The sequence below is a fragment of the Trifolium pratense genome, linkage group LG7, assembly GCF_020283565.1.
Source record: "Trifolium pratense cultivar HEN17-A07 linkage group LG7, ARS_RC_1.1, whole genome shotgun sequence".
NCBI lineage: Eukaryota > Viridiplantae > Streptophyta > Magnoliopsida > Fabales > Fabaceae > Trifolium > Trifolium pratense.
In genome coordinates, this window is record NC_060065.1 from 30,446,367 (window position 1) to 30,462,588 (window position 16,222).

The window sequence follows — 16,222 nt, forward strand, 5'->3', positions numbered from 1 at the left end:
ATTTTTGAAGTTGATATATTTTGACAATAAGCAATTCTTGACGAAAAAAAAATTGTTAGCTTTTTCCTCTATTGATAAAATCGACAAATACTTCGAATCAATAATAGTATAATACATATGATTTAACCAAATGTGTATATAGGACATATCCTCTAGTGCAACTCTCTTCAATCATCATATACGATTTTTATTTTAATAATATTATGTGGGTAAATATCTTTTATTAATTATATTAGCTATTTATTAATTAGGAGTCTTGATTGATTAGTAATCAAAATTAAGTGAAAAAGATTAATTAGTTTTTTATTTTTTATTTTGACAAGGTACGAGCTAATATGAGAGGATGCTAATATATATATATATATATATATATATATATATATATATATATATATATATATATATATATATATATATATATATATATATATATATATATATATATATAGGGAGGGATCAAATTACACCGGTGTAACATTTGAGTAATGTTACACCACTCAATAACGCTTTAACAAATACAAATTTTACAAAATCCACCGTTGGATTGAAAGCTTATATCGTATAGATCATCTATGTTGAATTGTATAAAAATCGAAAATCGTTTGATATGTTTTTGAGATAGATCAAGATTAACGGTATTCAATAAAGACGCATAAACCATTAATCTTCATCGGTCTCAATAACATATCAAACGATTTTAGATTTTTGTAAAATTCAACATGGATGATCTATACGATATAAGCTTTCAATCTAACGGTGAATTTTGTAAAATTTGTATTCGTTAAAGCGTTATTGAGCGGTGTAACATTACTCAAATGTAATGTTACACCGGTGTAATTTGATCTCTCCCATATATATATATATATATATATATATAAAGAAGAGAGAGAGGATGCGACAATTATCCATTTCGAAATATTAATGGAAACTCTAGTGGGTATTCAATATACCGGACACAACGCATATAATTGTCTCTTCTTCCCATTTGAGGAGTGCCTTAAAGCATACTCGCTTGGTCACTATTATAAGCAAATAATTACTTTTCAGATTCATTAAAAAATCAATGTATTTGGTCTATATTATCAATTTTCTAAATAATTTAAAAAGTAATTTTTTTTGTTTATAATAATAGCTGAAAGGAGTAAGGAGTAGTTAGGTTGAGTAAAAACCGCAAGCCAAAGATAAGGTGTTTATCATTCATCTCTACTTTATTTTTGTTTCATGAGTAAGTACTAAAAGTTACAATCAATGATTTGTTTTTAACAAATGACTTATCTATATCCAGATATTCCTATAATCTTTAATAAATCTACATATAGTAGTTTCTTGTTTATTAGGTTTCCACATTAATTAAATAAGATTTTTATTTATTTATTTTAGTTTTTAATCCTCTTGTTCATAGGAGAAGGTGACCCGATAATCTAAAGTTTGACCGCGAGGTAAATAAAATCTACTAATAATTGTTTCCATGAAAAATTTAACTCGAATTCTTCAAAACGATTCGTCCTATGGAGATTATAATTGACCATCTCCAATGGTGTAGTACCTATTAGGTACTCATGGTACTTATTAGGTACTACCATTGGAGCACAAAACATTTTAGTACCTAATAGGTATCACTTTTAATATAAGAACTCTCTCTCTCTTTTTTTTATGGGACCCACTTTATTTAATATATTCAAAAAAATTTAATTTGACAATATTATTTTAAATTAAATTTCAAATTTTAATGATGTGGAATTATTGATGGGACCAATTTTAGAACTTTTTAAGAAATGCTCTATTGGAGGGGTTGAGTACCTATTAGGTACTATTATTAAAAAAATAATAAATTGATGATGTGTCTATGTGGGACCATTTAAGTACTCAAAAATGGAGTGCTCCATTGTGGATGTTCTTAACCACTTCAACTTAATATCTTGGTTATTATAGTTTCAATTCCAATACAATATTCAAACATATACGTAGCTGCCAATGAACGAATTAAGATGACTGTAATCAAGTAAACAACAGTGAACAATGATATAGACAAATTATATATTATATATAAATAAATATAGTTAACTTCAAATTTGTAGATAGGAGTTAGGATATATAAATGTAGGCGTATTTGATGGGCGATTGATCGACCTACGAATATATCCAAATTTTAAGTGAAAGTGAACTTTGGCAACCCATTGACACACACTATATGATTTTTCTTTTTTGACAAAGACACTTATATGATTTTAATATCATATGACTTGAGAAAACCCGTAACCATATTAATTTTTTTTGGCACGTAACATTTTTTTATTAGAACTAACCTTCCCTAAGAATTGAAGTGGTAGACCAATCACATTCCAATTCACGTCAAAGTAAAACTCTCTAAAAGAAATGAGAAGATAGAGATGTCCATTTTAAGGATCAATTATTTTAGATATCAATTTCATCCGTCATGAGGAATTTATTTGAAATTTGAGCAAAATCTTATGAGAATTGCTAACAACTAGTTAGTAATTATTTATATTTGACTTATTTTTAAGTTAGCTTAATTTTATTTGTGTTTAATCATATTGTTATAATTTAAAAATTAGATATGACTCCTTTATAAAGTGGACAATTGAATTTAAAATATAAAGTGAATAATATTAATTATTAATTTATAAATCATAGACAACTAATGTAAATATATCATAACAAAAATAACAACTCTTAATTAATTTTCTCACTTTAAATGATCTAAACTCTTAAATATTGCTCAATTTCCGTGAATATAGCTCAGTTACAAGAACATTGCATTATATATATAAGAGTCGAAATTTAAACTATCAAATTTCTACTTATTTACCTTAATGGATGAATGTTTAGCCACTTAATTACTTAAAAATAAATATCGCGCATAAAATGTAAAAGTTGGTTATATTATACTTAACAAAAAAAAAAAGCATTGCGCATAATATGTAAAAGTTAGTTATATTAACTAATTAACTAAATAGTATGATTAAAATGAGTTAGGATCTCTCCATTTTTTTTATTTAATCTCTCCATGTTTTGTTTTCTTCATTTTTGTCATTAACAAAATTTTGGGAATATATAAATGCAATGATGTGATATTCGATAGGCCTAATAATTAATATATATTATAATTTTTTTTAAAACTATAGTAATGAAGAAGAAAAATTAAAGAGTACGTAAAAATAGAGAGATTATCCTAACTCAATTAAAACCCATGCAATTCACTACTTTTCCTAGTTTTTTTTTTTTTATTTTTAACAATTCTACTTTTCCTAGTGTTTAACACGTTGCTATAGTAAATTAGTAATCAGTGAAAATAAAACACATGTTAGTAGTATTTAGTATTAACAAATTAAAATTTCTGCAATGATAGTGTAAGAAAAGGGACTAATCATAACGATAAGGATTGAATCATTATTTTTAAGAAATTCTACATCGGAGGAGGATGAGAGTTCTTCTAAACTTGAGTTTATAAATAAGAGATAATTTTTATCTTATAAATCAGTTTTGTAGGATTAATAAGTTAGGTCCAATTATTCTAAGATGGTATAGAGTCTTTCCAAGATTTGTTAGGTCATCTGTTATTTGGTCTGAACATGAATTTATAAGTAAGAGATAATTCTCGCTTTACAAATTGGTTTTGTAGAATTAAGTTAGACTCAACTCATTTATGATAATTATTTAATTGTTAATTTAATCAGTTACACAATCTAATTATTTTTTTTTTGGTATACACAATCTGAGTTGATCTTCATATCAAATCAAATTATAAGTCTTTATTCAAATGAGCTGGTGGAATTTCTGAGAATTATTTAATTTTTCTGGTCAAATCACTCGCCTATCCATTTATTGGCCACATCAACTTTGAAGGATTGTGTGTTTTTATGAGTCTTGCAATACTTTTTAACAATTCTATTTAAAGAATTTATTTTTTAAAAAGTTTAATATTTTAATTTTTAATCCATTTATATGACATTTACTTTAAAATTATAATAATAGACAATTTTTTTATAGGAAATGGAAAAGATCTCTACTCATAGCTATAATTAATTTGCTTCAGCTCTTGATTTTTTTATTTTTTTTGACAGATTCAGCTCTTGATTTTGATAAACCATAAGTCCATGATTTCACACAAACAAAAAAATAAGTTTGCTTAAAATATCAATTTTGTCAACTAGATATATATGCTGATGAGAAATCCTGAATGTACAGACATATAGTATATGTATTAGAATTAGAATTGGTCAGCAGAGCCTATTTAGTTTGTTGTTTCTTTATTTGATTTTTTTTAATATTTTTATTTTCTAAAATTTGCGTTAATTTAATTATTAATAAAAATATAATAGTTCTTGAAGTTAATGATCATGTACATTTTTTAAAATAATTGAAGATGTTAAAAATTTGTTTTTATTATTTTCCTATTATCTCAAACTAGTGTTTTATTTTCTCTCCATCACAGTTGCTCTCTTCGAAAATCTTATGTCTACATGGATTAAATACATTAGATATGGATTAAATACATTAGATTCATAATGAATCTAAAAAGTAAAGTATCTCTTGTATTAAGGACCGGAGGAAGTATTTGACAAAAAAAATGACACATTTTAAAAAATAAAAAATATTTTCACAAAATAAATGGGAGTTAGTTTTAAAAACACTCTGTATCCGGCCAAAAGATGACTAACTGAGGAGATCAATTCCACCCCTACCTGCGAATATCTCATTTAAAGTTAGAGTTTTTTTTCCTCTACATAAACTAGTCCACCGATATTAAAATCAAGAAAAATCGAATATGAAACCTTGAAAGAAGCAAACTCTAAAGTTCAAAGTCAACGTCACTGAATCTTTGTGGTTGAGATTGTGATGCGATCATTTTAAGAAAACCTGACTTATTCAATATAATTGGTTTATCCGTTTATGGTAATCGTTAAGAATTGGCTTTCTATGCGTTTGAAATACATATTTTAAATTAGTTCATATATTCATGCTTGCACGTGTAGATTATCTTTTGAAAGTGATAAATGATATGTCAATTAACATCTACAAATGTTCTTCAAAAAAAAAAAAAAACATCTACAAAAGTACAAAATGAGGATCGACAGGCTTATTTATTTATTTGGTATTTAACCCTCTAATTATTTTTTAGGAGAAAGGGTTTCAGGAATTTAGAATTCGGCTGCGAGTGAAGTAAAGTCTGGTAAAAAATTATTTCAGGAATCAAACTCGAATTCTCTTGAACGATTCGTCCTAGAGAAAACTCATTATCACCAGTCCAATGTCTTGATTAACTATGGTTTATTTATTCTAGATAAAAGGATTAGATTGTTACAACTTTGCAAATCAAAGTTTAAATTTTGAATCGAAGATATACTCATATTTAATATCGGACACAACATTTATTTTTTATTATGTGTAGGAGGCAGTGAGAAAGAAGAAAGTCACCAATATTCTATGAATGTGAATTATTTGAATATTTGTGGGATTGTATCCTTAACTGGTTGATAATTTCATGTGTTTTCAACAATTTGGGCATGAGGAATCATCATTGGTACCGATTCTTGATAAAATCAAAGTGTGGCTAAAATCAAAGAATTCAGGGTTTAACTATGACTTGAATCAATGGTGATTTATCCCTCCAAACTGTTTAGGTTATTCTATCTTTTGATTCTTCTTGGCTTTATGCTTTTGTGTTTTGGTTTGTGAGGAATTCTCACAACCTGTGAACATTGGTAGGGTCATCTCTAGCATGTTGTTGCAAATGTTTTTGCCTGCTCTTTTCAGTCTTAGAAAGAACAATCTGAAATTGTCTCAACTGATTGAAAAATCAATGTTTAATATTCTATGTAATAAAGTAATTGAGGACACATTATATTAGAGACCCAATTAACTCATTTTAAAAGTTATGCTATGTAATTACATTAGAGAGAATCTATAAATTCTCCCTTGTACATAAATTTATGTATTGGCGGCATAAATAGTTGAGAGAAGAGTGGGGAAGAACGACTGAAGAGTGAAAGACTTCAATTTATAGACACGGACAATTCAACCTCAAAAACACCGTTTAAGTTCTAGAACTCGAGCGGTCATTTTTTAATTTTCAGAGAGCGCGCAAGAAGGCTAGAGGAGGGGGAAAAGAAATTCTCTATATGATAACCAAACAAATTATTGTCAAATTTTATTTCAAAATAACACAACTCTTTATTAAAGGGGCAGATCTTATACCAAAAATAAACCACCCCTCCTCCCCTAGTGATTTCAGACCCATCTCCCTGTGCAATGTCACCCTCAAAATCATCACAAAAACTCTAGCTAATAGAATCAAAAATATACTCCCTGATGTGATAAGCCCCAATCAGAGTGCCTTTATAAAAGGAAGACTTATCACAGATAATACCCTTATAGCATCTGAGATTTTTCACTACTTGGCCCACACAAAGAGAAAAAATGGTTTTGTAGGGATAAAAACAGACATGGCAAAAGCTTATGACAGAGTGGAATGGGACTTTCTTGAAGCTACTCTATCTACTATGGGTTTCCCCAGCACCATGGTAGCTACTATTATGAAATGTGTAAAAACAGTAAAGTTCTCTATCCTGATTAATGGCCACCCATCTCAGGAATTCTACCCTCAAAGAGGCCTCAGACAAGGAGACCCCCTCTCCCCCTATCTCTTTATAATCTGTGCTGATGTTTTATCTGGCCTTATTACAAAAGCTCAGAAGGAAAAACTCATTCATGGAGTCACGATCTGTCAAGGGGCCCCTGACATCAGCCACCTCTTTTTTGCTGATGACAGCCTTATTTTTTGCAGGTCTAATACAAAGGAGGTATCAACAATTCAGAACATCATCCAAACTTATCAAAAAGCCTCTGGCCAACTTGTGAACCTAGCTAAGTCTGAGATGGTTTTTAGCAAAGGTGTCCCAAATAATACAAAACAGGATGTATCAAATATTCTCCCTATGCAAATTCAAAACAAATTTTCCAAATATCTTGGTATGCCTATTGCACTGGGTAGATCAAAGAAGCAGATTTTCAACTTCATTCAAGAGAAAATATGGAAAAAACTAAAAGGGGGGAAGGAAAAACACCTCTCTTTTGCTGGGAGGGGTACCCTGATCAAAGCTGTGGCACAAGCTATCCCAACCTACTTAATGAGCAGCTTCCTTATTCCTAAAGGGGCCTGTGATCAATTGGAGCAAATGATTTGTAACTTTTGGTGGGGCAGCTCAACTGATCATAGAAAAATTCACTGGATAAAATGGTCAAAAGTATGTACCCAAAAGAAGCAAGGTGGCATGGGCTTTAGGGACCTAAGAGCATTCAATGAGGCCTTACTAGCAAAACAAGGATGGAGGCAAATCACCCAACCAAACTCTCTGGTGTCCCAAATCCTAAAAGCCAAGTACTACCCTAAGGGAGACTTCCTAACCGCAACACACAAGCAGAATATGAGCTACACTTGGAGAAGCATACTACAGGCCAGCTGGGTGATTAAAAAAGGCAGCTATTGGACCATTGGGTCAGGTCAAGATATAAATATATGGGAAGACAACTGGATTCAGCAAAAAGGAAACTCTAATGGAACCAGCTCCAAACCAAACAACTGTGGCCTCACTAAAGTTAAGGAGCTAATGGACAACAATTACAATGAATGGAATGCCTCCATTATCAATCAGGTCTTCAATCCCTATGAGGCACAAATGATTCTTCAAATCCCTATCTTAGATAAGACACAACCTGATACTCTCACTTGGGATGGTACTAGGGATGGCATTTATTCTGTGAAATCTGGCTATCATGCCATCATAGACTGGGCAAATAACTCTAACAGTAATAATGCCACCTCTTCCAACTGCTCTATGGAGATATGGAAGGTCTTATGGAAATTAAATGTGCCCCCAAAACACAGTCACCTTATCTGGAGAAGCCTTAGAAACGCTATACCAGTAAAAGGAAGCCTCTTTAAAAGAGGAATCAGATGTGACCCTCTATGTCCTCGATGCTTAGACCATGTGGAAACTATCCAACACGTTTTCATGGATTGTGAATGGACCAAAAAGGTTTGGTTTGCATCCCCTCTAACCCTAAACCTAAACCTCAATTATCTAACTGAGTTCTATGATTGGATTACGTACATGGTAAACAACACAGATAAAGAGTGCATGGAAAAAATAGTGGCTATCATCTACGAGATATGGAATGCAAGAAACCAATTGGTATTTCAGGAAAAGGACTTACCTCCACAAGAGATTAGCGCCATTGCTCTCAGAAGACTTCATGAGTACCAAACCTATGGCGAAAAGCAGATCCCATTCCAAAACCCTATGGCCAAGGGTTGCAGTAACAACACACGCTGGAGTCCACCACTTAGGGACATCCTGAAAGCCAATGTGGATGCTCACCTAAGTAGTGATGGCCATTGGTTTTCAGGCATGGTCTTGAGAAGGTCGGATGGGAGCATCGTTGGAGCTGCAACACGAAGTCATAAGGGATCAAGCGAGATTTTAATGGGAGAAGCTTTAGGTTTAAATGATGTTCTTGATTGGCTTGAAAAAATTGATGAACACCAGGTGATTTTGGAGATGGATTCTCAAACCATCGTAAAAGCAATCAGGGAAAAAGCAATAGTCAGGAAGAATTGGGGAAGGGTGGTGCGGCGATGCATTGGTTTCTTAGGAGAAAACCCTAATGCTGACATTAGATGGGTTCCTAGAAGTGCTAATAGGGCTGCTCATGAGATGGCTAAATGGGCCGAGCATGAGCCCAATAGTGAGTGGAGCAATTGTGTACCCACATGCATTTGGCCTTTTATCCAAAAAGATAAAGGTTCTGTAACTCCTGTTTAATCTTGTCAATATATTTTCCTTTCAAAAAAAAAAAAAAAATATTAAAGGGGCAGACATAGTATAACCTAAGAAAGAGGTAATCAAAACCTAATTTGAAACATTTACCTGTCAAGGTCAAACAATACTATCTGAACATTTTGCTTGTAATAAATATTAAGAATAAAATTTCTAGGATATTTATATATTGTTAAAATTTTACAAGAAAACTTAATGGGAAAAAAAAAATACAAGTTTAAGAAGAAAAAATATACATTACTTAAATCTCCTTTTGTTATCTATCTTACCGGTGCCGGCCATTGTCTTTTTTCTTTTTGCTGACTTATTTATTTTTGATGAAAGGAGACCTAAGTACTTGTCAGTATCCTCCTCATCCTCACTTAAATCTCCTTCTCCCCTCCTTTTCTTCTTCTCATAGGATTCCTTAATTTCCTACACAGATAAAATACAAACAGTTTAAGTAAAAAATAAACTTAACTCCATTTTACTCGAACAGGTTTTGGTTTTGAGATTGCCTTTCAAAACCAAAAGCTCACAAACATCTCGTACCGGACACTAACTTTTCTATTTTTAAAAAATGGGTAGAAAGACTAAAAGTAGCCTAAAGCATAGGCTCAATGCAAAAAATTTACCTTTTCTGCGGATCTTTTGGCCTCACTAACGCGCTCTTTCAAAAGCAAAACTTCCTCTTCTTGTGCAGTATACAATGGTACCTTCTTGCCTCCTGAAAAAACAAAACACTTGTATTAGTTGTTTACTAAGTAAGAAACTATTGTTCCTTAAAATGAAAAAGCAAAGGCATAGAGCATATCGTCCTCACCCATAAGTTCTTCTATCTTTTTGAACCACCCCACTTCATACTGGTTCAAAAGAGAAATGGCAACACCGGAACGCCCAGCACGAGCAGTCCTTCCCACACGATGTATATAAAGCTGTAGTTCACAGGCCAGGGATTATTACAGTAATAAAGCATGTCAACAGAAGTATAAAAGCATTATATACCACATCTTACTTTGGGATCCGTGGGAATGTCGTAGTTAATCACCACATCTACCTCTGGAATATCCAGTCCTCTACTAAGTACGTCAGTACAAAGGAGAATTTTGCACTCCCCAGACTTGAACTGTTCCAAGGCTTCGAGTCTCTTTGACTGTAAAAAGATGTTATAATAAAAATTAGGCATATTTCTTGGAAGTTTAGAACAAATTAGAATTACAGTACATGATCTGTAGTACAATTACCTGACTCATATTACCATTAATTGCGATGGCTTTCAAACCAAGTTTCGTAAGAATTGAAGCCAGAAGCCGCGATGAATCACAAGTCCGAGTGAATACCATTGCCGTACTTCCAGTCATTTCAATGAGAATGTATACGAGGTAGCAATTCTATGAAAGAAGCGTGCAAATGATGAACACAATCAGTGTAAGCATAAAATGATAGTAGCTTCTGATTCACTAAACTCAAAACCAATGAAATCTTGTTATTTACTTATTTTCACTCTTTTATAAACTGAGTGCTCTCTCTTGTGATTTAAATACCAGAACCCATAATTTTATTTGGTAAACTAAATTAAAAAAATTTACTCTGCTAAATCTATTGTATTTGTACCATATATCCTTCATTGTATTGTATGTACCCGGTCTAATACAAAGCAAGCAGCAGATATCTTCTAATTATGCCAACTTATGAGATTTCTACATCTACATAGGTAACATTTGGCACACAGGAAAAATGGAACTAGATAACTTAAACCAATGTTTACCACTTAAGTCCTATCCTGTTCTATTTTTAATATAACATTAAAAGTCAAACAAATGTATCAAACGCCACCAGTTGCCATCCATTCATAAATTTTTCTGTAGTATCACATCTTTGACAACCTCATCACGACACTTTACTAAGTATAGCTCACTTAATAGAAAGATTTCATTTGAAGCAGGGAACTGAAACGTGTTAAAAAAAATGAATATAAGTGGCTTGACATTTCAAAGAATTTTCCCCTCAACAAGGGTAGTAAGAAATAGCCTTTAAACTATCTCCATAGGGTTCAGAAACCAATAGTAAGAAATTCAGTGTGCAATTGATAGATCACATATTTGAGATACAACATTTTTTGGACAAGGGAGAAGAGAAACCTTATGTTTTGCTGGCACAAAGCAACAATGCTCCTTCAGTGTGTCCACAGTAGAGTACTTGGATGATACTTCAACCTATATAGAATAAAAAAAATACAGTGAATAACATTTGTGTACATACGGGTAAAATGCAGCTCCTACCCATGAAAGATGCTTAAAATTACATTTCCCTCCAGATGCTTACAATACAGTCCATTTTAATTTTATATAAACCACAACCACCGTTTCATTTTCTACATTCCCAAATTGAGGTTCAAAACTAACTGCCATTTATTTATACTAATGACAATTGTTCATAAGAAAGCATTAAAACCAACTAAAGTGTAACAAATATTAATCTTTCAGGTGAGAGATTCTAATTTTCCTTATGAATATGATATTTGTAAATATTAAGGTTGTACCTTCACAGGATCCCTTAAACACATCCTTTGGATCTTACGGACCTGAAATAACAAGAGTGCAATTTTCTCTTTTATTACAGATGTAAATTTTAAAATAAACAAATTACATAATCAAGCATATGTAGTATATAAGTGGAGCATAGAAAATGTATTATTATAACAAAATATGATATAAACCTATATATTTACCTTCTTTGTCATCGTAGCTGAAAAAAGAAATGTTCTCCGCTTACTAGGAATAAATTCTAAAATCTCATTAAGTTGTGTTTCAAAGTCCTCATTCAACAGCCTGTCTGCCTCATCTAAGACCTGCTCAAAATGCATAGCAATCAAACAAGTCCAAATAAACATAAGATATATGGAAAGTCGGGGACTAGAATATGAAATGGTAGAAAACAAAATATATTAATAAATATTTCATTTTCTAAAGTTGCAAACAGGTCCAAGCATCTGTTAAAACGAAAGACAAAACACCCCTACATCTATATGACATGTAGCAAATCAGCAGCAAACTTTCTTTGAACCAGTGTTGTCAATTATGGATAGCGGAATATAGTTGTCTGTTCAAATTCCGCAACGCAATAGTGCTATAGCGCCCCCTATTTCAGAGTATATTTTACTATTTTAAAGCGTATCGCAGAACAATAGCATTTTGTTCAAATTCCTCTATGCAATAGCACCGCACGCTATAGCTACTATTTAATAACACTGCTTTAAACATAAATTTGCATAATCATGTAAAATATAACTAGACCAATGTAGAAACATGCATGTTTCAATTGCAACAATAACTTGACTGGTATCAATGAAAAAACCATGTTCATGTTCTCAAATCAATTCATCAGCTCAAAAATAAACTCGACCATTAGATGTCAAAAATAAAACTTGAGTCGAGCTTAACTCAAATAGCATAGAAATCATACCAAGAATTTTAATCTACCAAGAGAAAATCCTTTGGTTTCTTTTAGGTGATCCAAGACTCGCCCAGGCGTCCCAACCTTCAAGAGTAAGCAATTAACAAAAGTAAATAAAAAACAAAACTAAGACTTGTGAAATTAGAAGACTAGAAGCAGTACTAAATCAAAATACAATCTCAATCGTCTACATGCAGAACCTACATAAGTTCAGCTATCTCTTATCAACTGTATCAATGATCAATCATATGTTGTATCATTCTTGTGGAAACCACCAGTTCATGCGGGATTTTGTAGGAAGAGATAAAAATAAGATAGAGGCACACATATACGGAATTTTAATTAGACAATTGGGCAGTAAACTAACCAATTGCTTAACAGTTAGAGTGGGGGTGAATATAAATGGAAGAAAGATAACAAAGAAGGGGAGGTCTGGAAGTTTTCATTAACAGGAAAGAGAGGGAAAAGGCCAAGCTTTTCTAATTCTTAGCATTGTCTGGATATCACTCACCTATTAGTCTAATGTTCTTGACATATAAGAAACAAATGAAATCAAAGCATGCATGCCTATGGTAACAGTAACACTTACAATAATATGAGGTCGCTTTGCTATCTCAATGGATTGTTGTACAATGTCAGTCCCTCCAACCAGCTATTCAAAAAGGCAACGATACCAATCAAAATTGATTGTTTAGTATGCGTGTGAATAAAATCCATGCGATAGGATGAAACAAAACAAGCTCAAGCTATGTAATGAACAGGAAGACATAAAATTCATGAATAACGAATCATTTGAGAAAAAAGTATTAGAACTACTCACCACAGCACACTTGACACCAATTTCAGAACCTAGAACTTTAATCTGCTCAGCAATCTGAATGGCAAGCTCCCTAGTTTAAGAAAAAAGTTGGAACAGAAGGAATATACTAGTTAAATATCAGTGAGAATAATTACATCAGATAAATCTGAATTTATTTATTTATATGAATAGTATATCCATGATCATCAGGTATCTAAGTATCAAACCTTGTGGGAGACATTATACAAGCAAAGAAATTGTTTAGGTGCGGTTGTGGTGCTTCTAAGAAGGCGTGCAATATAGGAAGAATAAAAGCTCCAGTTTTACCAGAACCCGTTTGGGAAAGTCCAATCACATCTTTTCCTAAGAAATACAAAATATAAAGAATTACCAGAAATTTAATACAGTTTAAAGGTTGAAATAGAAGACTACTAATTCAGTAAACATGAAAAATAGTTAAAACTATCATACTGAGATATAAAATTTCAGTTTCAAAATCAGATTATTTTTTGGGTTGTATAGCAAGGATTATCACTCTGCAATCATTCTTCTTGTCCATTTCCATTAGTATTTTACAAAAGTTAAAAAATAATGGTCCCTATTTCAGCTGGCATTTATTGGCAGGCAAACTAATAGGGTCGATCACTCTCTTGCTCGAGTATCCGTGTTATATACTAGCCCACAAAAAAATATCTCCTCCTATTTGTATTGATCATTTAATTTAATTTATGATACTTAGAATTTTGGGTTGGACACTAACTCAATCCTCCAAAATCAGCTTGTAAGGTGAGGATTGCCCCCACTTATAAACATTTCTTCATGCCATCTCGCATCAAATGTGGGACTCTTAACACACACCCTCACGCCTAGCATGATTGGACTTGGTGCGTGGATAAATGGTGGGTGGCCCGATAGAGGAATTCTAATGGCAGGTGGGTCACCGGATCTTGGAGGAGGCTCTAATATCATATAGAAATCAAATTTCTCTGTAATATATGTCTAATGAGACCACACTAGTTCGGATTGTAGGCTGCAACTCGCCTACATGAAGCCAGAATCGCTAGTAATCGCCGGTCAGCCAGGATGAACGCTGGCGGCATGCTTTACACATGCAAGTCGAACGGGAAGTGGTGTTTCCAGTGGCGGACGGGTGAGTAACGCGTAAGAACCTGCCCTTGGGAGGGGGACAACAGCTGGAAACGGCTGCTAATACCCCGTAGGCATAACCAAGTGAGTTGTGCAAAATAAGATAAAATAATGAATACAATATCAATACTAATTGATCCTAACGGACTCTTAACAATGATGAAATGAAATAAGCATCGTTTGCCTAAAAAATATACTAAACAATCATCTTCATCCCTGCATCGGTGAGGTTCTATCACTGTAGTCCCTGAATGTATAGAAATTACAGAAACATCTCTCAATTTATCTTCTATTTGCAATATTAGGACCATACTAACTAACAAACGATACATTTAACGACCAAAATAACTAACTAACGCTAGACATATTCAGGGACTAGAGCAACAGCTCCACAAACACTTCAATATGAAATGACCGTTTAATAACAAAATGAAGCAAAGATGACAACTAACTAACCTTGTAGCGCGTGGGGAATCACTTCTGTTTGAATCTTTAGTGGATTCTTCCAACCAATTTTCTCACAAGCATCCACCAATTGCTCAGATAAACCCAAATCCTTAAATGATTTAATTTCATTATTCTCTTCTTCCATTCTCAATTCCTAACCTATGAATAGAATTTTAACATCAAAATTAAAATGACTCTGTACAAAGTAAAAAGTAAAAACCACCAAACTCAATTTAACAAAGTAGTAATACTAGGTCTGACAACTACTAACTCAAAAATAGTTCAAAACTCGATTCGATAACTATCTCGTTGAACTTGGTTTGGTGAATATTAACCTATAGTCTAGCCAACAAAAAATAGGAATGTATCTCTTAGATTGTATTGAATGAATTCAAAAACAATTTGGATAATACAGCAGCAAGATTTGAAAAGGTTAAACTGTTATGTATCTATAATCTATAATCTATATTAATGTTGCTAAACTTGAAGAAGGGAAGTTAAATTAAATTCATAAACGAAGAACGGAAAAGTTGAATATTCTCACAGTTCTGATGGCCGACGAAGAACTCCGGCAACGTTTTTCTGAGCAGATGTGAAAGAGCTGGCCGCGAAACTTGGACCTGAAGCACTCAAAAGTGTGAGTTTAGGTTTTCATCTTTTAGTTATTAATTATTAATTTTTTTTATGGGTGTGAAATGCAAAATACCCTTGAAATTTTATAATTCGTCAAATATCCCATGAAATTTGAAAATTATCAAATACAACCCTGAAATTGTAAGATGTCTATTAAATATCCTGCTTTGTTTATTTCGTTTGTTGTGATGACGTGACTGTTAACTGCATATGTGACACTTGTCAACATGGTGTCACGTCACATGTGGGATAATTGATCGGGATACACATCACAGGGGAGATAATTGACTAAAATTTGCAAAGTCGAGGACTAATTGATCGAAATTTACTTTGCATAAAAAGAGATAGATGGAGAGGGAGAGTGGCGAGAGTGTGAGAGACAGAAAGAGAGTGAGAATAGTTGCAACAATAATAACAACAGAGAGAATGAGAGATAGAAAGAGAGAGATGGAAAGAGTTAGAGAGAGGGAGAGAGACAAAACGATAGGGATAACAGTTACAACAATAACAACAACAACGGGGAGGGGGAGGGGGGAGAGAGAGAGAGATAACAGTTGCAACAATAACAACAACAACATAGAGAGAGGGAGAGCTAGAGAGAGAAGATGATAGAAGAGGGAGAGAGTTGGGGAGAGACCGAAAGTGAGAGAGAACAGTTGTCACAATAACAACAGAAAGGAATTCTCTATAACTTTCCATCCTCTACCTTTCCCTAACTTTAGACAAATATTGGCATTTTTTATGTGAGAGAAAAGTATATCAAAGAATAAAATAAGATGAGAGATAAGGGTTGTAGGGGAGAGATAGAGAGAAAGGTAGGTGCCTTTCCCACATCAAAGGCAGATAATAGTTACCCTAACAACAGAGAGGAATTAACCTTAAAAGTATTCAAATTAGTCTG

At 32.8% G+C, this 16,222-nt stretch overlaps 1 protein-coding gene across 3 annotated transcripts; it reads right to left on the reverse strand.

Moving 5' to 3' along the window:
• Positions 1–8,885: 8,885 nt before the first annotated feature.
• Positions 8,886–16,074, reverse strand: LOC123897198 (DEAD-box ATP-dependent RNA helicase 10-like). 3 transcript variants are annotated; one of them, XM_045947734.1, is made up of 15 exons: positions 15,395–16,074; positions 15,233–15,308; positions 14,698–14,847; positions 13,323–13,458; positions 13,117–13,186; positions 12,886–12,948; positions 12,306–12,380; positions 11,572–11,691; positions 11,383–11,424; positions 10,982–11,056; positions 10,085–10,231; positions 9,856–9,993; positions 9,664–9,775; positions 9,476–9,567; positions 8,886–9,275 (listed from the first exon to the last, which is right to left on the reverse strand). In XM_045947734.1, exons 3-15 carry the CDS (start codon positions 14,831–14,833, stop codon positions 9,099–9,101), a joined length of 1,383 nt encoding a protein of 460 aa, XP_045803690.1. In that variant the 5' UTR covers positions 14,834–14,847; positions 15,233–15,308; positions 15,395–16,074; the 3' UTR covers positions 8,886–9,098. The 3 variants fall into 3 exon arrangements, with proteins under 3 accessions (XP_045803690.1, XP_045803691.1, XP_045803692.1); XM_045947735.1 differs by having other exon boundaries at positions 14,698–14,842; positions 15,395–15,894; XM_045947736.1 differs by lacking the exon at positions 15,395–16,074 and having other exon boundaries at positions 15,233–15,370.
• Between the last annotated feature and the right edge of the window lie 148 nt (positions 16,075–16,222).

Excerpts from the sequence above, each read along its gene's own strand:
- LOC123897198 (XM_045947734.1), bottom strand. The coding sequence starts at position 14,833 with ATGGAAGAAGAGAATAATGAAATTAAATCATTTAAGGATTTGGGTTTA. Across the intron at positions 13,459-14,697 it reads GATTCCCCACGCGCTACAAG|GAAAAGATGTGATTGGACTT; the intron begins GTTAGTTAGTTG and ends TGTATTTCTTAG. Across the intron at positions 11,057-11,382 it reads GTTTAAGGGATCCTGTGAAG|GTTGAAGTATCATCCAAGTA; the intron begins GTACAACCTTAA and ends TATTCTATATAG.